General features: G+C 36.8%; 2 protein-coding genes across 8 annotated transcripts in view; one reads left to right on the top strand and one right to left on the bottom strand.

Annotated features, from left to right (window-relative positions):
- The window catches only part of LOC143024643 (putative cytochrome P450 CYP44), a 48,977-nt gene that overhangs the window by 16,487 nt on the left and 8,813 nt on the right, over positions 1 to 23,677 (bottom strand). For 6 of the 7 annotated variants that reach the window (XM_076183562.1, XM_076183555.1, XM_076183557.1 and 3 more), the window contains exons 2-8: positions 20,094 to 20,286; positions 17,800 to 18,028; positions 16,808 to 16,998; positions 11,433 to 11,536; positions 11,078 to 11,172; positions 10,784 to 10,958; positions 9,536 to 9,702 (exon numbers count right to left, since the gene is read on the bottom strand). In XM_076183562.1, coding sequence (XP_076039677.1) covers positions 9,536 to 9,702; positions 10,784 to 10,958; positions 11,078 to 11,172; positions 11,433 to 11,536; positions 16,808 to 16,998; positions 17,800 to 18,028; positions 20,094 to 20,268 — 1,136 coding nt within the window. In that variant the 5' untranslated portion in view covers positions 20,269 to 20,286. Of the gene's footprint in view, positions 1 to 9,535; positions 9,703 to 10,783; positions 10,959 to 11,077; positions 11,173 to 11,432; positions 11,537 to 16,807; positions 16,999 to 17,799; positions 18,029 to 20,093; positions 20,287 to 23,307; positions 23,574 to 23,677 lie in introns of those variants that run through there. The other variant, XM_076183560.1, reaches the window with a different exon arrangement.
- LOC143024644 (uncharacterized) lies at positions 2,679 to 9,529 on the top strand. Its single transcript, XM_076183563.1, has 3 exons — positions 2,679 to 3,181; positions 7,436 to 7,897; positions 8,136 to 9,529. The coding sequence occupies exons 1-3, from the start codon at positions 3,035 to 3,037 to the stop codon at positions 8,616 to 8,618; spliced, it is 1,092 nt and encodes a 363-aa protein (XP_076039678.1). The 5' UTR covers positions 2,679 to 3,034; the 3' UTR covers positions 8,619 to 9,529.

Below are 23,677 nucleotides of genomic sequence, written 5' to 3'. Positions count from 1 at the left end.
AGGAAGCTGGCAGATAGGGTTGATGAAATAATATTGGGATGGTTTGGGCACATGGAAAGAATGAGTGAAGAATGATTAGCAAAGAGATTGTGATGAGCAGAAGTGGATGCAGTGAACTTGAAGGGAAGACAAAGATTGGGCGTTAAGTACAAGAAGAATGTCTGTTGAGCAGGGAAGGAAGAAGGCAGGTAGGGTTGCCAACCATCCTTTATTTCAAAGGACAGTCCTTTATTCAACCCTGCTTGTCCTTGTCCTTTATTGAAATTTGAAATGACACTATTAATTTGTCCTTTATTTTGAAATTGTTTGATGGTAGTTCAATTTCCTGCTCTCAAAATGTGATGATTGCAAAAGCGTTTACTTCTTGTAAGAGTGCAGACTCTGTCAACTCTGCATTCTGCACAATACCAAATGCAGAGAGCAACAGACTGCAGACCAGGGTGTACAATTAGCCTCATTTTATGTATAACTCAATTTTCCATTAAAAAAAGGCACTCATTTTGGGAAAACCAGAAATTAGTAAACTATGTTACTAAATATGAGAACCACTACCAAGAAAAAAGAAAAGAAAAACAATAGAGAAAGAAAGGAGGTGCCGTTGGATGTTTGGAAAGGCAATACTTCCGCCTATCAACTGAACTCGTTAAGAACCAAAACAAATATGGTGTATTATACAATATAATGATGAGATCCTTCACAACATCGAACTGTAATTTGTTATAAACATCAGAAGAATAGTGAAATCTATGAGAAAACTTGTAAAAGTAGTGCCAATATTTCATGTTTTTAACAGATATTTGGAAAAACAGAATAGATTTCAATGAAATTCAATATTTGGCAAATTACCAAACCCTTCTTAGGCCATTCATTTCCCAAAGTTTCAGAAATTTGTAGTAGTAGAACATTTGAAGCTAGAAGAAAAGATGGATGAACTTTTTGATGAAGTAGCATTAATTCAGACACTTCAACACTATCAAAAGCTCTGAACTCTTCATGAGCTCAAAAACAACCAGAAAGTGATATATCATTTTTAAATCTATGGACTTTAAATGTATCAATGTTTTCAAAATAGTTTCTTTTGTATTATAAATTCCTGGAACATTATCTTATTGTGAGACTTTTTAGTTTAATGTCATTTAAATGGCGATATGATAGGAACTGATGCTCTGTTGAATTAAGAATGAGCTTCTCATACATTTTAACATAAAAGATAGTTGTTTGGAATTTGCTAAAAACAGCAAAGATGATACAAATTTTCTAAAGGTAGCAAAAAGCCAGGGCAAATATAGTTTTAAAGATTAGAATCCTTTGATCAAGGTAAAATAAATGTCTTCTCATTCTTGTTTTTGTATTTTCATTTAGGTAAGAGAAATGTAATTTTGAACTGCATTTAATACTGGCATCTATTATGATGAGCCACTTAAATAAATATAAAAAAAGTTTTAATGTCCTTTATGTAGCTTAACAGAGTTGGCAGGAGATATGTGTGAAATGAGAATGGTTGTAAATGGATGATAAACTGACGAATGTAGGACAAAATGTCCCCGGAAAAAATGTCCTGAAATCTGCACCCCTGGGACAAAATGTCCCCAACGGCCTAGGTGGGTGGTCAAAATGTCCTCATTTTTTTTTTTCTTCTAAAAATTTGTCAGATGTGTTTTACTTTATTCCTTTATATGTTTTTTGGTGAATTTTTGTTTTTTAACTTGATTTTTTTTTTTTTAAGTCCAATAAAGCATAATTGTGTGCTGTAATTGTACTCATAAGGTACTTATCACACCTCTTTCACACCCCCATTGCTTGGTTAACACCTCAGATGTGCTCTAAGTTTGCTCACAAAGTGCTTGTCACACCTCTCTTACACCTCTGTGCCTGGTTCACACCTCAGATGTGCTCAAAGTTTGCTCACAAAGTGATTGTCACAGGTCACACCTCAGATGTGCTCAAAATGCTCAGAATTTGCTCAACACCTAGACAAGTTCAGTATATAAACCTGGCATATCCTGACAAGGCATGTCAGTTTTACTGAGCTACTCAACCATGTCAGACCATCCCAGAGTTCCTGCGTGGCATCAGTCACAACCTGCGTGGTGGCCAGCCCAACATCTAGGCCATCTGTATTATATATTATATATGCCCTGTACTATATGTGATATGTATTGTATATTATATGTGACATGTACTGTGATTTATCATCTTAAATGATTTGTGATGTACTGTGATTCATCATTGTGATATTTAATAAAATATCAAATATTATTGTACTTAGTGTTTATATATATTCTCCAGAATTTAAGGGTTGTTGTAAAACCACAATTGACTATGACCCAAAATGTATAAATAGTTTATAAAATTCAATATTTGTTGAAAAAAATGGGGGTCTTTTGTCCTAAATATTGGGGACATTTTGTCCCGGGGGTGCAGATTTCAGGACATTTTGTCCGGGGACCTTTTGTCCGTTCAGCTGAACTGACAAAGCCAAAGGGATTTCTCTTCGATTTCTCTACATTCACAAGTGGGTATGAGGAGGGTCATCCATATAATACTTATATTTAGGTGATGTCCTTTATTCACATCATGCCTCAAATCCTATTTCAGCATTGTTTTAATTCTTATATACTGGAAATAATTGGTGTCGTCTAATCTGCAATTACTGGTATCATAATTACATTTAAAATCACGTATGGTTCCAAACTTATATTTTCCTCTTCATATATTTCACAAAGTGGTCTTTAAATTGATTGCCTACGAACACTGTAATTCTTTTGGGTAATAAATAAATAAAAATGGGAGAAAAACCGGTTCGTATCGTTGGAAGACTTCCAAATTTTAGAAACCGAAAATAAACTAGGCATTTATTTTAATGGACACAGATCCAGGATTCCCCTCCACCTCAAGCTAGTCAAAAGTAGATGGCGTTGGAACCGTTTTTGCCCTTCGTTTTTCGTCCAAGCGAGTAAATAAAAACAAGTTTCGTTCATACAATAACAATCTATGCGTTCTTGAACATTAACCAATACGAGCTAATCATCTAATGGAAGACACTATCCCACATTTAGAAAGAAAAGCGGCAGAAGATTTTGTGACCAACAGACTGTTATGTGAATTACCAGAAGATCCAAATGATCTAACTTGGATTAATAATATAATCAAATCCTTTCAAAAGCATATACCTTATCAGGTATGATCTTATTGCATTTTAGTTTATATTAATGGTACAAATCCGTGATATAAATGACATCTGGAACTTAATTATATACGCTTCAAAACATAAATTGAATATGCATTACTGATATTTTCACCGCATCTACGAAAATGTTGTTACACTACGCTACTGTCGGTAATTCAAAATACTGAGACTAATGAGACTATCGCCCCAACAATGTAAACAATGCGCCACGTTCGGCTCGACTGGGTGGTTACTCAGGGAATCCGCTACAGAATGGTCGTTTTCTTACCATCTTACATGCCCAAACTTAACTTGATTGATTGATTGATTGATGAAATTTTTGGCTCGAAGGCCAAGCGCCGGAGCCGGTAGGCCATTCAGCACGCAAACTTAACTTGAGACATACACTTGACCTAACCTCTTAAAAATCCAAACAACCTCCAAAAAGTTCTCAACATCTCTGGATTCCTCTTCACGAAATGGAGGACGACGCTATCGCGTTGTCAATTTATCGCCAAACACATTGGCTGGCGTATATTCGCAGGTTCAGAAACAGCCAAACCCTTAAAGTGGCGTATTTTTCGGGCAGTTATATGCTGATAAAAATGTATACTTTGAATGTAGTTAAAGGTCGCAGTTTGGAAATGGCGACGATGCTCTCGTCATTTACCGTATTCTAACCCTAGAATTATGCATTAGTAGAGGAATTATTTTTATTCTTTACACTCGCATACAAGGCGAAAATGAGCTGCCGTCTTTTTTCAATGTTTCCAAAATTTTCTTGTTGATTAAATATATATGAAGTTAGTTTTCAACACAGTCACTGGATTTGTACCCCCTCCCCCTAAAGTGTAAATTGAAAATATCCAATACATTTCTCGATGTTTTGTCGAAAATATTCATTCTGTAACCTGCCCCCTCCCCCCAAACAGACAAAAAATAACAACCCTGGTTACCTGAGAGCCGTGGGTACTCTGCAAGAGTTCTGGGGCAACAGATCGGTCACAAACAGTGAGCAAAAGTAATTACTTCATATATAATATCAGACTTAATGACATGACCTGACCTAACCTGACAAGATTTAACTTGATTTAACCAGACCTGGGATTAACTGCCTAAATGGGGAAATAACATATATAACACAAACTTCTTAATTAGAAGTCAGCAACCCTTGCTCCCTCATAATGATACATTCTTCATGGCTTCAATGAAGACAAGGTGCAATATTTTCATCTCTCCACCCAAGATAATAATAATAATCTACCTCTATACCAAGGGAGGTAGCCGAGTCAAAGGCACACACCCACTTCCACACATTTCACTCCCATCCACCACACCTTTCCTCCTCTCATCTTAGCTCCTCATGGATGATGGGTCATCCCTGTATCCCACCCATTACCCTGGGTAAGAAGCAATGTAGCAAGACAGTACATTCATAGCAAGGCTGCTCCACATTATCAGCTATCCCCCTCTCCATCCTCTGATAGTGATAATGACTACATAAATAAATGGAGTAGAAATTTCATGTAAAGCCAGTTATGTTAGTACATTGTTGCACAATGGGTCAGAAGCAATGTGGTAAGACAGCACATCCACAGCAAGGCTACTTCATGTAATCAGCAACCTCCCCTCTCCATCCCCTCATGTAGAAAGACTTATAAGTTTGATGATAATAATTACATAAATGAATGAAGTAGAAATTTCATGTAAAATCAGTTATGTCAGTACATAGTTGCACAACAATAAGATTCTAATCACGTAAAATCCTTTAACTTTTCCTTTATATAGGCTAATTTTTTACTTCTGAGACTTTTAGGAGAGGGGGAAACTAATATTCACAGAAGTCTTCTGGAAACAGTCTGAAAAAATTATTCAGCGTGCGCATCCAGCACTTCATTATTCTTTGTGGCTCTCCATTGTACATTTTCTAAAACTCCAATGTCTCTTATCTTATAAGGGTGCCACACCTGCTTCACATATTCCAGTAAGTCTCACAAGTGCAATAAAAAAGATTTAACAATCTGCCCATCCAAACACATGAATGTTCTCCTGATAAGTCCTACATGTCAGTTGGTTTCATTGATTTCCTCCACCATATACTCCAAAAAACTGAGATCACAGTTGAATATGACACCCAAGTCCTTTTCTGATGATACCTTTATCAAGTTATCATACAGAATGTATATAAAGGGTTCCACCTCAATTTTACTTATACACATGTATTTATATTTCTGTGGATAAAGTTTTAACAGCCACTCTTCTGACCATTTCATAATTTTTACAATATTTTCTTTATTCTATACAGTCCTCTTTGTTTTTTATTATTCTAAATAATTTGGTATTATCAGCATACAGAAATGTTTTGTTGTCACTTTCAATTTCATCTGGTAGATCATTTATGAATAAGAAATAATAAGGGTCCCAGGACAGAACCCTGAGGCACACCACTAACAATGTCTTAACATTCAGATGTGTCTCTAATAATCACTACTTTTTTATTTTTGTTACTCAAGAATGACACTATCCATCCAATACAGTCAAGATCAATCTTATAACTCTTTACTTTCTCAATAAGTCGTCTATGAGGCACTTTATCAAAAGCTTTGATAAAATCACAGTAGGTCACATCAACAGCAGATCCTTCATCCAGTATTTCCATCCATTTATGAGTTGTAATAAAGACTCCTGCCAGATATGAATCCAAACTGTTTTGTACTAAACATTTTGTGTTTTTTCATGTGATCAATTATATGCTCTCTTACTATAGTTTCTATTATTTTACAAATTACACTAGTGAGGCTAACAGGCCTGTAGTTTCTCGGATCACCCCTGCCCCCCTTTTACAATATTGCAGTAATGTTTGCCACTTTCCAATCCTCAGATAATTTATGAGTAGTGAAAGACAATTAGAACAAAATTTTTAACAATTCAGCCATCTCTTCTACTTCCTTAATTACCCAAGGATGTAAACTATCTGCACCAGGAGAGTTAGTCCTCTTCAACTTTATAATTTTCCTAATGGAGCATTTAATTATTTCTATATCATTTAGATATGGCAAATGTCTTTTATTCATATCAGGTATATTTCCTGGAATTCCAGTTCCCTCGTGAAGATACTGCTATAGAAATCAGCCAGCACTACTGTTTTTTCTTTGTTACTCTTTGCCTTTCTCATTTTTCCTTATTCACATACAATGCAGGAATACTGGATGTATTTCTAGTTTTGGACTGTACAAATTTCCAAAATGTTTTTGGGTTTCAACATTCCTTGCAATATTTCTCTTTATTTTTTATTTCTGTACCTATTGCACTTCTTACTTGGTTATTGACCAATCTGTATTCTTGTACTTCTGTATATTCTCTGGACACTTCTCTCATTCGTTTTCATCCTTTTCAGCCTTCCCAATAATCTTCATTTTCTTTTTATTTTGGTCCATAATTTTCTGTTCATTGGTAGATCCTTGTTTGTCCTTTTTCTGAGTATATGTCCTACAAATTCTCTTCTAGGTATACAGTCATTCACTACCTCCATCAATATATTTCATCTTTATTTTTTAATTTAAATAATTTTTCTAGTCAATACTCATTCTTTTCTTAACTTATTAAAATCTGCTTTTTCATACACATATACCACCTTTTTGTTTTTCTTCATGCGAGGTTCCAAGTCACATTCAAGTATCAGGATATGTGATCACTTTTTCTCACTGGACTGGATATCTCCATATCATTCACTAATGGTTCATTATTGGAAAAAATTAAATCAAGAACATTTCCTATATTTTTCTCTCAAAACCTTGGTTACCCCTTTCACATGTTGTTTAAATTAAGTCTCTTATTTTTTCTATGAAATCAAAACCAAATTTATCAGGTCCTGATTTCACTGAACATGTTCTCCACTGTATTCCTGCCATATAAAAATTCCCCACTACCACCTTATTTTTCATATTTTGACCACTAATTTACTGCATCATTCTTAATGGGTGTTAATTATTTTCTTTACAGCTACTTGGGCTCCTATATACTGAGACCAATAGTACCTTTCTTCAGTATCCTTGGATTTCAACACACATACATTTGGAAAAAAATTCTTTCAACATTACTATATTATAGATGTCCTTCCTTACTACACTATAAAACATATGGAATATAATATGTGCAAAATCAACCATAGGCATGATGGTTGCTATTTCAAAAGGATATGTCATTCCAATTTTTTTAAAAAAATTCTTATGATTATTCTCTTTTTGTTTCTTCTTCCCTTTTCAGAATATAACCTTGCTACAAGATGAAATAAAGGGTGTACCACAATGGGATAATATTTATAATGACTGCATTGTCACTAGCAAGGGAGGACTTTGCCTTTCATTAAATGTGGCTCTAGCAGCAATTTTTTCTGCATTTGGCCTCCCATGTTACCTTGTGAGTGCAACTTATGTCGCTACCAAAACAGAAGGTGTTCATTCTATTGTTTTGTTGGAGTGCAAATCTTCCAACAGTCAACACAGAAGAAGTAGCAATCGTATTTCAAGAAGGTCATCATTGATTAGCAGATTGAAAAATATTTACTTAGCAGATGTTGGATGTGGTTTTCCAACTCTTCAAGCTATACATTTATACAGTGAATTAGGGAAGGTATTCTCTGACTGTGGGCTGGAGTACAAGTTTGTGCAAAGGAGAAATATGTATGAGAGACTTCATCGCAAAGGTGACGAAATTCCAGAAGAAGAAGTAAGTTTATACTTCACTGGAGGTCTGTATTTGTTTTTTCTTGTACTTATATTCTTGAAAGAGTCTTACTGTACTCCCGTTGATCTAAACAGTGTAGCAAAGTCAGTGAATGGGTTTTGAACTGAAGAAAGGTGCTGGTGAAGACATTTTTGTTCTGTGACTGTGTCAGAAAGACTGAAATTTATGTGAAATACAGTAAGCTTTAAAGAGTTAATTGTTTTATGTTTTATTTTTACAGAAAAACATAATCAGAAATGGATGGAGAGTTGTATTTTCGTTTACACTTACTCCAAGGCCTTTTGAACATTTCCAGAAGACTATGGAACCAATATATTTGGATCCAGTGACTTCCCCTTACTTCACAGAAATTGATGTTGTAAGATATTTCTCGAAGCATGACATGATTGCTCTTAAAAATGATTTTGTGATAATGAGCAGTATGAAAGAAAGTAAAGAGAAAACATTTAGTAACCTAGAGACTGAATTGAATACACTTTATAGCAATGAACTGCCAAACAAAGACCTGAGTAAAGATATGGAGGTAGTGTGGTTTGATGATTATATTAGAAAGGTTAAACTGAAATGTAGTCGTTTGTTCTTGGCAAAAGTAATTATGCAGTTTTTCCCCATGATACCTGATTATGAAACAGAAAAGGCAATTGGAATTTTTTATGATGAAAGGAATGCTTTTGAAGAGGAGCTCGCCAAACTTTGTCATTGATACATCCACCTACTCCAATCCCTTTCCCTTATAAGTGGGGTGACTGAGTTACAACACACACAGCTATAACATTCACAAAACCTATTCAACTAGTCCTCCTATTTCAGTATCTTCAGGATTCAGAATTACCCTGTCTCCCATCCCACTGCTTGAGTCAAAGGCAATGCAGCATGGCATAGCTCTTTCACAACTGGAGATTGTACCCATATAACTTTGTTGTACGACTCAAACTTAGCTATGAAACAGTTGTGAAGAGCATCCCAAGGGGACACATTGTCCATTGCAACTTTGAATTATCAATGGATGTTTTAACCGTAAATACTTTCTCAACTTCGGAAAAAAAAAAGAAAAAAAAATGCAGTGAAACACAGCAAATGACCTGTGTCTTCAATGATATATTACAGTTCACACTAATTATACTTAATCAATTGTTGCCTCAAGTTTCTATCCATCTATCTATATATATATATATATATATATATATATATATATATATGCTTTGAGATTCACTAAGTGGAAAACCTACAGTTCACAGTGGCTAGCAACCATCATTGGGCCCTCCCACAAATCTCTCAAGAAGAAACTTAAGACTGACGTCTATTACATTAGCATGATACTGTTTCTATATCTCTGGCTGAAAGTGCTAATGGAAAGGGAGCAGTTGCCAGATGTAAGCTCTCCATGTGTGAAACAAAAAATTAAGATATTCACTTGAAGCTGACATAGAGATCTAAGGCCCAGTCTGGAGACTGTCATCAGCCACTCCTGATGGAGGTAGGAGGTGTCAAAAAATTTGAAGGTGGGCAGTTTTGTTGTCCATCTTTCACAACCACCACATGCAGGTACACATCATTGGCCCCATAGTTCATACTACCATCTGCAAGCCAACACAAATTGCACAAATGACAGAGTGTTACCTGAAAGTTTCTTTGACAAAGGCTTTGACGTAGTGAAGCTTGTTTAAGTGTTGAATAGTCATAGGTCCATCTGGGTCAACAACAGAAATAACTTCTTTGTATAAACGTTCCTGGCTTTCAGGGTTGAGCGCTAGACAGAGTAGGTTACCAAGCAGAGTGGGAACAGTCTGAAGAGCATCAAAAAGAAATACATTTAGAAGAGTATCTACCATCTCCTTTTTCTTTGTGCAATCATGACCACATGTTTGCTAAAGATAACCACTTTAGTCTATCTCTTTATCTATATGCCAAGGGCTTCCTCCTTACAAGGAAGGTAACTAAGTCAAAGGCATGCACCCACTCCAACAGCTTTTGTTAAAGACATAAACAAAGATCAAGGCCCTAATTGATTTCCAGCCTTGAATGTAAACCATACATACATACATACATATACCAAAGGTTTTTTCTCCCTTACAAGGGAGGTAGCCAAAAAACAAAGGCATAAAAGCACTCCCACCCATTCCATCCCCACATACTCCACTCCCATCCCCCCCATCTTATCTTGGCTCCTCCTGGATGACGGCTCATTCTTGCATCTCGCCCACTGCTCTGGGCCAGAAGCAGTGTTGCAAGACACAGCACATCCACAGCAAGGCCACTTCATTAAATCGGTGAACCCCCCTCTCCGTCCCCTCATGCAGAAATGGTGAAGATGGGGAGAAATCCTTTTGTGCTGCATCAATTTATTTTTCACACATACTCCCACACACCCCATCCCCCACCCACTCCCCCTCATGCATCACAGTATCATCCATACACAATCATTTAACAGAGGAGGTAATTCATAAACATTTCTTTACCCATTAAGCCTGAAAAACTTGTGTTCACTTATAGGTAGAGTTCAAGAAAAAAAAAATATTTTTGTCCCAAATAGTTAACTAACTATACATAAGATCAACCTCTACACAAGAATATATGGTACAGCATACCACATGTTGACTCTCATCAATGGCGGTTCAAGATTACCAAGGTCACTGATCAAAGCAATTACATACATATTGTGTACATGCATTGAATGTATTTTTTATTTCACAATTTTTCTGATGGTTTGTAGAAAATAAAGAGTGTAAACACCACAACAGCTGTTTTCAAGACCAACAACCCTCACATTCTTTATGGAAAAAATCTATTAGTATTACGAGTACAATTTTAAGGTCACCATTTTTGTTTCTGGCCTATAAGATGTGCCTTTTATCAAGCAGTACTTACTGTAGACAAGCTATCTGTGAAGAGTGAGAGTGCTATAGCAATAACATCTTTCCGTTCTAAGTCTGAGCGAGACATCAGATAGGTGAGAAAGCTGTAGCTCCCTTCTTTAAATTGTTTCTTCCTAATCAATTCCTCAATATCTTTCAAGGCATTGTCTATGTATGTTGTACACACTCTGAAAAAGATAATTTAGTAATCTGACATCAATTTTGTAATCTTACATTAGTATAATCACATTCAGTAGTAAATTCTGAAACACTATGATACAATTAAAAGTGCAAAGTAGATAGTTACCCATAAAAATAATCTTCAAGATGGTGCAAATTCCTATACTTTGGAGTCCAAAAATATCGATAGAGCTTAAGACTAAATTTAAGATGGCCTGATATCTAAAAAGAAAAAAATACAAAAGAAACATTGTGTATATATATATATATATATATATATATATATATATATATATATATATATATATATATATATATATATATATATATATATGGTCAACAGTTTGGTCTACATTTAAATATACATTACACTGTCATCAATTATGTCAACACTAGAGTAATTTCCATGTTGTTTTAGTAGAAAAGTCATGCACTAAAATGTTACTTTAAAATCATAATTAATGAGATGGTAATTCCCTCACATTAAATATTTGTTTGTTGGTATCAAGAAGTGATTGAGCCTGAGCCTCTCCAACTCCTTTATCCAAGCTCTTTAGAGATGTCTCGAAGACACACATGGCAGATGCTGGAACACAAAACAAATCAAAACTAAACATGGCACCTGTTACATACCTTATCTACATAAATGACATAATGGAAAGAGATGGGAACATGACTGGTGGTACTTTGCCATTGCTGACTGGGAAACAACCAATGGAGTGAACCATCACACCTTCCTCCATCCAGGGGCGTGGTCCAAGGTCTCCCTCATTATAAAATTAGGTTACATTCCTAAGTACTTAATTATACATCAGTTGATCATATAGAATAAATGGGGCAGTGACCACCTTATAAAATCTGGAAATTACTGTCTGCTTAGCCTATGTGATCATAATAGTGAAATAGGTCAATCATGTAGTGATATAAGGGTATTAATATACAACAATCATATACATGAAACATTGTATACAAATGCATGCCAAAATTATCACTCCCCTCTCCAACAACCTCTATCCTATATCCACACCAAAAAAAAATCATACGTAGAGTGCACTTACCTAGCAAATACCCTCCCACAACTCACAGTAGCTGGTGGCATAGAAAAACTCAGGCCCATACACTTGTCTTATTTGCATTTTTTTTATCTATTCATATATATATATATATATATATATATATATATATATATATATATATATATATATATATATATATATATATATATTATCAGGCTTCTTCACCCTTATAAAGGAGATAGCCAGCCAAGGCAAGCACCCATCCTCCACCTATCCCACACCTCCTGTTTCTTCTTTAAGATAAATTACTCTCATGCCATTAAACAAATAACTCCTTCAAAGCCCAAGTCCACCTTAAATACTCTATACTAAAGAACACACACAATAAAACAATTGTAGTAATGAGACAATACCAAAATTTTCAACGAGTCATGATACAGCTCTAAACTTCCAATTCTGATAACTAAAAATGTACTTTGTTTATAAGGTATTTGTTTCACAAACCAACAGCAGGCCTGAAAATAGACATAAATTATAATCCTTGCAGGTATTGGAATCGGAAGTTTAGAGCAGTACTGGGATTCGTATCAGAATCATTAAAATTTTTGGTATTCTCCAATCACTAAACAATTTATCAGATTAAGGATGAGTCGTAAAAGGTGACAAAAAACAGGACGGGGGATGGGATTAGGGGTCCTACTACCTGTAGCCCCAAAAGGGGGCATTCCTAAAAAAAGAAGAAAAGGCATAAGAGGGTCTGGGAGTTTTCCAACCAGTACTCTAAGGTTTGAGTCTTTTAATGTGCGTGGATGTGGTACAGATGAGAGTAAAAGGGAAGAGATAGGCAGTATGTTTGCGAGAAGAAAGATGGATGTGTTGGCTTTGAGTGAAACTAAAATGAAAGGAAAGGGCAACTGTGAGTTTGGGAGTGTAGCTGGCAGGTACTCAGGAGTGAAGAGGGAAAGAGGGAGAGAAGGGGTGGCTACACTAGTAAGTGAAGAGATAAGTAAGCGGGTAGTGGAGTGGAAGGAGGTTTCATCAAGGTTGATGTGGATGAAGGTGAAGCTGGGAAGGGAGATGTGGGTTTTTGTAGGTGCATATGGACCTGGTAGTGAGAAGAGCCTAGAGGAAAGGGAGGCTTTTTGGGTAGATATGAGTGCATAGAGGGATTAGGGAGAAATGTCAATGTAGTTGTATTGGGAGACCTTAATGCTAGGGTAGGAAATGAACCAATAGACGGAGTGATTGGGAAGTATGGAGTTCCAGGTAAAAATCATAGTGGAGAAATGGTGGAGATGTGTCTTGAAAGAGTTGATGATAGCAAATACAGTGTTTAGGAAGAAAGTCAAGCATAAGTACACATGGGATAGGGTGGTGGATGGAAGGGTGGCAGATAGAGCGTTAATGGACTATATAGTGGTGATCAGGAGTATGGTAGGAAGAGTTAAGGATGTACATGTTCTAAGGGTAGAGAGTGGGGGAATATCAGATCATTTTTTGGTGGAAGGTAAATTGAGAGTGGAGAAAGAGGAAAAGGGCAGAAGGTAGGGAGGTACTTAGTGTGAACTGCTTAAATGAGGAAAAAAAGGAGAATGAGTATAAGAAGCTGAAAGAGGAGTGGGAGGGAGTGAAGGATAGAGTAGAACTCGGAGTGGAGGAGGAATGGGGATGGTTCAAGGAGGGAGTCATAAGGTGTGCAAAGATGGTGTGTGGAACAAAGAGGGCGGGAGGAAATAGAAGGAAGGGTAGTATGTGGTGGGATGAGGAAGCAAAGAAAGGTGTAGAAGAGAAGAAACAGGCATTCATAGATTGGCAAAAATTAGGATGAGGGAATCGTATGAGAGGTACAAAATAAAGAGAAGGGAAGTTAAGCATAAGATAAAGGAAGCAAAGAGGAGAGCAGATTTAAAGTGGGGTAAGAGTATGACAGGAAATTTTGAAAGCAATAAAAAGATGTTTTGGAAGGAAATCAAAAGAGAAAGAGGTGGCAAATCAAATCGAGAAGAAAAGGTAAAAGGTGCAGATGGAGGGATGATAATGGAAGAGAAGGCAGTGAGAAGAAGGTGGGCAGAGTAATTTAGGGAGTTGCTAAATGTGAAGGAGGATAGGGAGGGAAAGGCAGTTGCAGTGGGAAGCGCTAAGAAGATGAGAGTGTGGAAAATGGAGGAAAAATAGGGAAGGATGAAGTGAAAGCAGCTGTTAAGATGATGAGAGCAGGTAAGTCACCTAGTCTGGATGGATGCCATGCAGAATGTCTGAATAAAGGAGGTACAGTTATGGTGGACTGGCTGGTGAGGTTATTTAATGTTTGTTTAAGAGAGGGTAGAGTGCCGGAGGACTGGAGGAGTGCATGTATAGTTCCGCTTTACAAGGGAAAGGGGGACAAGTGTGAGTGTAGTAGTTTCAGAGGGATCAGCTTGTTGAGTGTGGTTGGGAAGGCTTATGGGAGGGTCTTGATTGAGAGGATTAGGAGAGGAACAGAGGAAGCAATTGGTGAGGAACAGTGTGGGTTTAGGACAGGTAGGGGTTGTGTAGATCAGATTTTTGTGGTAAGACACATATGTGAGAAAGCTATAGGAAAAGTTATGGATGTTTATTGGGCTTTTATGGATCTGGAAAAGGCTTACGACAGGATAGACAGGAAGGCACTGTGGGAGGTATTGCAGATATATGGGATAGGAGGAAACCTGTTATGAGCAGTCAAGAGTTTTTATGAGAATAGTAGAGCTTGTGTTAGGATTAGAAATGGAGAGAGTGAATGGTTTGAGGTAAAGGTGGGACTTTGTCAGGGATGTGTTATGTCACCCTGGCTGTTCAATCTTTACATGCATGGGGTGATGCGAGAGGTGAATGCAAGGGCAGTGGGTCAGGGGTTGGAGATGATTAAAGAAAATGGAGAAAAGTGGGAGGTGAGCCAGTTGTTGTTTGCTGATGACACTGCACTTGTAGCAGGATCAGAGGAGGGATTGAGGAAGTTAGTGACAGAGTTTGAGAAGGTGTGTGAAAGAAGGAAGTTGAAAATAAATGTGGGCAAAATTAAGGTGATGAGCTGTACAAGGGGAGAGAGTGACAGCAGGCTGGAAGTGAACATTAAGGGTGAAAGACTGGAGGAAGTGGATAGTTTTAGATACTTGGGTGCAAATGTGGCAGAAAAGGGAGGAGTGGGGGTGGAGGTTGAATGTAGATTGAGAGAAGCGAGTAAATGCCTTGGTGGATTGAAAAGTGTAATGAGAAATAGATATCTGGAAATGGGTGCTAAGAGGAAGTTATATGAAGGAGTGATTGTGCCAACAGCATTGTACGGGGCAGAAACATGGAACATGAGAGAGGAAGAGAGGTGTTTGAATGTGTTTGAGATGAAATGTCTGAGAAGTATGATAGTGGTTACTAGGCTGGATAGAGTGAGAAATGAGGAGGTGAGGAGGAGAACAGGGGTGGAAAGGGAACTGGGAGATAGGGTTGATGAAAGAGTATTAGGATGGTTTGGACACATGGAAAGAATGAGTAAAGAAAGATTAGTAAAAGAAGTGTGGAAGGCAGAGGTGGAAGGAGTGAATGTGAGGGGGCATCCTAGGATGAGATGGATGGATGGGGTGAAAGGGGCATTACAAAAGAGAGGAATGTCTGTGGAGGAAGGACAGAAGATAGGGGTGAATGGAGAGGGGTTGTGCATAGATGATGCTGTGATGCATGAGGGGGAGTGGGTGGGGGATGGGGGTTGAGGAAGTATGTATGAGAAAAAAATTGACGCAACCCGAAGGGATTTCTCTCCGTCTTCTCCTTTTCAGCATGGGGGGATGGAGAGGTGGGGTCACCAAATTTATGAAGCAGCCTTGCTGTGGATGTGCTGTGTCTTGCAACACTGCTTCTGACCCAGGGCAGTGGACAGGATGCAGGGATGACCCATCATCCAGGAGGTACTAAGATAGGAGGGAGGGTGGAGGGGAGTGGAATATATAGGAGATGGAATGGGTGGGAGTGGTTTCTATGCCTTTTTCTTTTTGGCTACCCCCCGTGTGGGGGGAAAAAGCCTTTGGTATATGTATGTAAGGATGAGTTCAAGCTAGGGCTGTACAAGAGGAATGGCTCACTTGTAAACGAGACCAAATTCATGAACAAGAAGAAGAAAGGAAACAAACAGTTTTTCTGAGGAGTCACACACTGGGAATTGGAGGAATTTGTACTGCTCAACAGAAATGGGCAGGAAAACTCAGGAGGCAGTGGAATGAAATTAAAAGTAACCTATGTAGATGGCTTGCTTCTGTCCAGGTTGAAAATTAATGACTGAGAATCAACAAGCCAGACACATAGTGCTAAGTAGAAAATAAACTTCCTTGGGATACTGATCCATATTTATGGTAATTAACTAGCACACCTGGAAGCAGGACATGAAATATATGATGGGGAGGGAAAGATGATTGCTATGAGGGCTGACTACAGTAGATGTTAATATGAATGAGGTCAAGGTTGAATCAGTTCACCTGAGATTTAGAATCCGAGGGATAAGCAGGATGGACACCATAGTGGTGTATGTACCCTCCAAGACGAGAGCTTAGAATGAATCTGATTAACACAGTGTTACTGACTGCATCTTTGTTCCTTAAAAGATAATAGTCATAATACAAATCCTGTAGGAGACTTTATTTTCAAAGAGGTGAACTAGAAAAAATATGAAGTGAAGAATGACAGTTATGAAGATACCAATCCACATGACAGGAAAATATGAAAAATCTATGCAAGAATACAGAAATAATGTGAGGAGAAACGATGAAAAATTTATATATAAAAAAAAAAAAAATACAGAATGAGAGGATAAATGATAAAACATAAATAAAACTTACACTCATGAATCCACTTCCCCACAAAATCTTCTAAGTTAGCTACATGGCCTTGAGCATCCCTCTCTTCTTCTAATCTCTCCATTGCTTCACATGCAACACCATCTTGAAGTGGCAAGTAATAGCTCACCTCTTTGGGACGAAGCATCATTTGGTGTACAGCATGACGAAGTCGATACCACACTTCACCATTTCTACAGATAATTAAGAATACAAGTGACCTTACATTTTAGATTAGAAAATTAAGTATAGTTGCCCCTAAGCTTATAGAAACAAGTGTCATTTCACATATAATATGTTACAGACTAAAGGGACTACCTGAATCATAAATTACACCTTAATTTCGCTTCTAATTAGAACTCAGTTGACCCTTGACAATTCTACACCTTTGAGCCTCCTGGGGTTTCAAAATAACCAGGCTGTATTGATAGTCTGTACAGTAATAAGACAAAAAAAAACCTCTTCATAGTACCTTTATGCTTTAGATAGTACCTTTAGGTCTTCATGACTTAACATTCATTAATCTACATGTAAAATTATTGGATAGTTTATGTAAATTCTGTTTAAGGTAAGGATTAATGTGGGGTAACAAAAGGATAACATACATCTGTGGCAGTATGATTAGTGCACTCAAGATGTAGTTTGATTATTTGGTATTGTGTTGAAATATTGAAACAGAGTGTATTTGTGAGTTCTGCACATGCCTTGTTGTTATTGTGTATATAATTTGTGAATTTTGGAACTTGTATTTACCTAGTTGTATATACAACTAGGTAAATACAAGTTCCAAGACTTACAAATTATATACACAGTAAGAACAAGGCATGTGCAGAACTCACAAATACACTCTACTTCAATATTACAACACAATACCAAATAATCAAACTTCATTTTGGCACTTGGCCAAAAATGCCAAATCATTACAAATCCCAAATCATTAAATGTTGACTGTGCATATCTATCACCATAGCATAGAGAACATAAAAGTAACTTACACATTCCCAAGTCCTGGTGACATTTCATTGTTTTTCCTGTACATTTCTGTGGTATCTTGAAGAAAATGTATATATGGCATTTTTCCATCTTGGTTATAAACAGCTTTGATGTCATCTGGATCAAACAGATGAATAATTGTCTGTGGCCCAAGAACTTCTTTTACAATTGGTCCATACTTTTTTCTTAGTTTTTCCACATCCTTATGATAATCTGTGGTATTTTTCAATCCTGAAAATGAACAAATGAATCAACTGATCCAATGTCCCAGAACTCTCTTGCTGGAGACCTCAAGGAATCCAGTGACAGCCACCAGGTTACTTCACATCACTGAGAAAACATTCTGTGGAGTTGACTCTGGGGTGAAAGTGAATAGAGCAATGTAATGTCTTCTCTGCAGTAATTGTGTCTATAGCATTTGGTACCTGGTAACCTAATTGTAGTATACAGGAAAGGAGCAATGCTCGTTGGGTCCCATCTCCTATTATCTTAATTATTTTTTAACATACCTAGACTCAAATTCATACACAGCTCCAACTTCATCTATATCTTTGATTTCCAAATATCATATTTAGATGTCTGTTGAGGAAGAAAGGGAGAAGACAGAAGATAGGGGTGAGTGGAGAATGGCTGTGTATGGATGATGCTGTGATGCATGGAAAGTAGTGGGTGGGGGTGGGGGTGAGGGAGTATGTGTTAATATTTTGATGCAGCCTGAAGGTATTTCTCCCCATCTCTTTTTCTGCACAAGGGGATGGAGAAGGTCACTGATTATATAAAGCAGCCTTGTTGCAGATGTGCTGTGTCTTGCTACATTGCTTCTGACCCAGAGCAATGGGCGAGATGCGGGGATGACCTGTCATCCAGGAGGAGCCAAGAAAAGAGGGAGGGAGGGTGGTGAATGGGAGTGGAGTATGTGGGGATGAAATGGGTGGGTGTGGATTTATGTCTTTGACTTTGGCTACCTCCCTATGGCGGAAAATGCCACTGGTATATGTATGTATGTAAAATTTATTTTCCATTCCTGCCTCCATTCACATATCCTTACTCTTAACTATTTCCTGTTACCCATTTACATACTCAAATCTTTATCCATTTTGACTTTTATGATGACTTTTATTTTTATTTTATTTTTATAACTTTTATGACTGGTTCACCATTGCTTAATCAGTGATTTCTAATGTAGCTGATATCAAACCTGCTTTGTTGGCATTTGGCACTTTCAAGTTCTTTAAAGTGTATATTTTTTCTTTATCACGCCTACTTCTTAGATATCACTTCCTTAACATCTGGTCTACCACTCTCTGTTGTCTCATTTTCCACCTATTTGTTGTTTTTCTACTTAGTTTCCTTGATAAGTTCCTTATTTCTTGTTCTGTCATACTCTGTTAGGTCTCATGTCTTATCTATACATTTTTAAACTTTGTAGTGTTGCCAAATCACATATTTTATTTCCTTCACCATGTATTGTGATTAAAATTGAATTTTCATTAATTTTACTCCCCTTACTACATACATTCCTAGTCTAGTATTAATATTTTGTCAGCAATAACCAGGGCTTCTATCCTTGAGGATAATATTGCTCCAAACAGGTGGAGTCATACTGATGGTAAAGGAGAAATTTAAGGAAGGTAGCAGAACAGCGAGTTAATAGAAATTAAAAATTATCAGTATTCTTTTTTGAATAGAGACTAGTATCCAGTTATAAAAGAATGCTGTATGAATCGTGTGTAGGAATGTCATTAAAGTTATTGAAATAATAACTGCATAAAATTTATGCAGTCAATACACTATATGGGGCTTTACTAATTCAAACACTTCTTTAATCTAAATACTTCTTCAATCTTTATCACAAATGCTCATCAATGATAGATCAACACCTCTATAATAAGAGGTTACAAAGGGTAGAAATACAATTCTTTTACAGAGTGCTTCTCCCAGCAAAGGAGGATGTCAACCTATCCAGCATTGGCAGGTTATATCGCACTAAAAATTCAAAAGGTAAAGCTGGGGCTATATCCTTAACCCACATATGGTACTCCTATATCAGAATTTACTGGGCCACAGGGTATTTGGATTTAGAAAGTATTCAGACATGCAAAGTAAATTCAACCCCCACAGTTTCCACTCCATCACTGTCATGCTCAATTCTAAGGAATAAAAGTGGTACACAATGCACATAAATCCTGTAACAAGGAATGATGGTTCAGGGAATGGCAGTTGAGACATGGTAGGGTTTACTGTATATAAAAATGCACTCCTACATTATATGTTATGTAACTGTACTAAATCTTACCCAAATAGTATGGTGCTAGGCAGCCAATAAGAGGAAATGATGGTGGTCCTGGAATAGATTGAAAGGGCTTGGCTCTGTCAGTGTTAAGCAAAGCAGCCACAGTACTTCTGTGACGTATATTGAGCTGCTTCAGGTCCGCTACCAAGTAATGTGAGCAGGTTCTTAATCTCATCATTATGAATGATAATCTGTGCTGTAAAAATATCAAGTAACATCAAAATTATAAAGAGTATCAAAGGCTGTGCAAAGTGATATTATCAAATATCACCATACAAATTCAATGTCTAGTTACTTCAGTTCACTTTTATATCTACCAGATGGAAAAAATATATATATATATATATTTACAGTACTTTGAAGTTTAATTGGATCAAGTGTGACTCATAGCATTTCTTTTATTTTCTCTTACTTCAAAGTCATAGAAACCAATACACGAGAACATTTATAAAAGTTAAGATGTCACAATGGAGCGGAGTTCTGCACGGGTTGGTTTTGCTGTTGATCTGCATAACATGATGGATGGTATACCCAACTAAATTAGCATGTTTGCATATGATACATTAATCATAAGAAGAAAAAGTGATGGAGTCTTCAAATTGCATTTTCTTTTACAAGATTTAGACCATGTACTTGTATATGCCTGGATCCAATTGTGGAAAATAAATTTAAGACACCATAAGAATGCAAAGCAACTGAAAATGGGTGGACTGGACAGACGACGGAATGGCGTCTGGACCGTATCCTAGCGGCTTCGTTCGTTAGTGAATTTGCCTGTAGCAATTTTTTTTTTCCTCTAAGAAAATAGCATATTACGTTGATGTATTATAATTTACAAAATTTATCATTAATTATCTATTACTATATCGCGTAGGTGTGCACAACTTAAAATTTACATTTTTTTTTTTTTTTTAACAAAATTGATTATTAGCCCACTAGTACCAGAATGAACTGAACTCCCTAAAAGTTACACCGGAACATATGACTGTGAAAGTACTGGAAAAAAAAAAAACACTGATGTACATGAAACATAACGTCGTCCAATAGCTCCTAATACACGACATTTCTTCCTTGTTTTATATTATGTTTAGATAAAAAATCATAGCTCTACGAAGAAGAAAAAAAAAACTTGCCGGCTGGGAAACTAATGTGTGCTTTCGGTATTCTCCGCTGGATTTCTCACTATGGTACCTTCCGTAACGTAGTTACTGGACGCAGGCCTATTTGACCTCTATGTCAAGATAATGTATGTTTAATTCTCTAGAATTTTGCAAGGATTTATCGGTAACGAAAAGTCCAATTTCCACATAGTTATCTTTTCCACTGAATTGCATGTCATATAAAGTGTTGTTTACTATAAATTTCCACATTTGTGATCTTTCGGATACGCATCATTACCATTTTGAACAGTTTCATTCTATTTTATTTCTTTTAACATATCTATATTTCCTAATGAAACATTTATTTACAAGGTCGTTATAAAAAGGATAATAACGTTGCTTACGTTATAAATTCATACAACTGATAAACAATAGCCTTTTCCTAGCGTCTTACTCTTTGGAGACAAACTCTGCCGGAACTATATTTCCGACACTTTTGTCAGTCAAATAACCTTCACTCACGATATTATCACTGATCTAGATTATGGCGTTTTTATCCTTAAGGACAATATTGTGCCGTAATATGTAGTACTCAGTGATTATAGTAATTATAGCATATAACTGTATGTCTCGTGATAAATAATTAGACAAAAAATATTAGTCGTTGTCCAGTATGGTGTGTTAGAACGTGGTTGGAATTATATGAACCATTCTGTGGTGCAGTCGTTTATACAAGATCCCTTGCACTGCCCACTTACGGGTAAAAATTAACCCCGAAGAAATAGAAAATATTTTCACAAAGTTTGTAAGTCATTATTGTATGCCAATAACTTTTAATTTTATCATAGGGACACGTGATAACCAAATTCCACTATCCTGAGCGATACAAACTAGGAGCTAGATTGCACGTTAGTCAGGTTAGGTTAGGTTTCAGTATATTTTGATTATTATAGTTCTTATCTCTGCGGATATAGATAACAATAAATAGTAATTCTTCATTATTCAACTTATCCTTATTCTACAATACAAAGTTGTAGCCAAAGTAGACTGTTACGCACGGAATTATTAGAAGCCGCACTGGATTTCGTTGAAGACAAACTTTTCTATTTTTTTAGATAATATTGTGCTGAAACGGTAATATGGGGGTGGCAAAAGAATAAACCAAGGTTAGCACAAAGGAAAAAAGTGGTCTACAATTATAAATGAATGCTAGCAGATTTAAGTCAATGGCGTAGTCACTAGTCCAAGTGCAGATTCTACATGAATGCAGTTAATACCCAAGGAGGATTTTCCAGTCCAAAGTTTGAATTAACTTTGGTAATGAGTTAGTACAGTTTTCTGGAAAAAAATAAGGTTTTATTTTATAAGCCACTGTTGTTAAATGTTAAGCGGCAAGTGCACGACATATTGTTGCTGCTGCTGTTGTCATGTCATGCAAACTGTTGGCAGACTCCGGACTACCTACAAAAGTCCACCTGCTCGCGCGGGATCGGTGTTTGTAAGAGGGCAAGTGAGGTCTGTCTGAAAGTGAAAAGATATTTGTGTATGAAAGAGAGTTATTTCCGCCGGGCGCTTTTTAGGGATATTTATTACGTGATGTGGCCCAGGAGACTTTGTTGACATATCTGTGAAGGGGGTTTCGATGGCAAACGCCTGCACGGCGCAGCCTCTATATTGACTCTCCCCTCACAAATTGTGCAAACCACCAGATTTAGCTCTGGGGGAAAATATACCGGAATGTAAATATACATTTAAATGTACGAGTCAGAGCCTGTTCCTTGTCGACGAAACAGATCTAAAGTATCGGAAGACGCAAGCAAGTATGGATAGTGCACAACCAGACGAGTGAATATATCCCGCAAGGACTGGTCTAAGTAAGCAGTCAGATAAGACAGATAGCCAAGTTAGGCTAGGTTGGTTAGATTACGTTACGGAATATTCGGTTAGGCTTTGAGATTTACTTCTGGGTTGAGTTTTGAAATTTGTTTAGTAAGGTTGAACGAGCTTGAGTTAGATGCGTTAGGTTAGGTTGGGTTGATTTGGTTTAGTTCGGCCGATTTCAGGACACCAAAATAATCGAAATTTATTCATCTATGTTTATTCATTTGTTTACTTACTTGTTCATTTCAGTGTTTCAAGTAACATGTTTATAAATCGTCGAAATATTGGTTGAAATCTTCCAAACTTCCCTGTTATATTTCCTTCTTTTCCAAATGAGTCATATATTCGTTTTCATACTTCCGTGATATTACTATATGACTTGTTTTTCAGTTTTCACTTTTTCGCGAGCGTTGAACTAAAGCTATTTTCCATTATTCGTCTTCTTTCCAACTCCTTACTGCTCAAACCCTCCATAACCTCTCAAACTTCTTGTAACTTAAAAATCGGCTCGGTTCAGTAACCTCGTCCTTTGATATTTGTGCCCTTTTACTACAATTGTTGGCCTGCACTGATCTAACACGATATGAAGATAGTATTTGTATTATT

This window comes from Oratosquilla oratoria, chromosome 4 (genome assembly GCF_046742065.1).
Source record: "Oratosquilla oratoria isolate Oo_2021 chromosome 4, ASM4674206v1, whole genome shotgun sequence".
Lineage (NCBI taxonomy): Eukaryota > Metazoa > Arthropoda > Malacostraca > Stomatopoda > Squillidae > Oratosquilla > Oratosquilla oratoria.
This window is presented reverse-complemented; position numbering and strand designations above follow the sequence as displayed.

Coding starts and splice junctions, on each gene's coding strand:
- LOC143024644 (XM_076183563.1), top strand. CDS start 3,035: ATGGAAGACACTATCCCACATTTAGAAAGAAAAGCGGCAGAAGATTTT. Junction 3,182..7,435: donor AAAAGCATATACCTTATCAG/GTATGATCTTAT, acceptor TTCCCTTTTCAG/AATATAACCTTGCTACAAGA. Junction 7,898..8,135: donor ACGAAATTCCAGAAGAAGAA/GTAAGTTTATAC, acceptor TTATTTTTACAG/AAAAACATAATCAGAAATGG.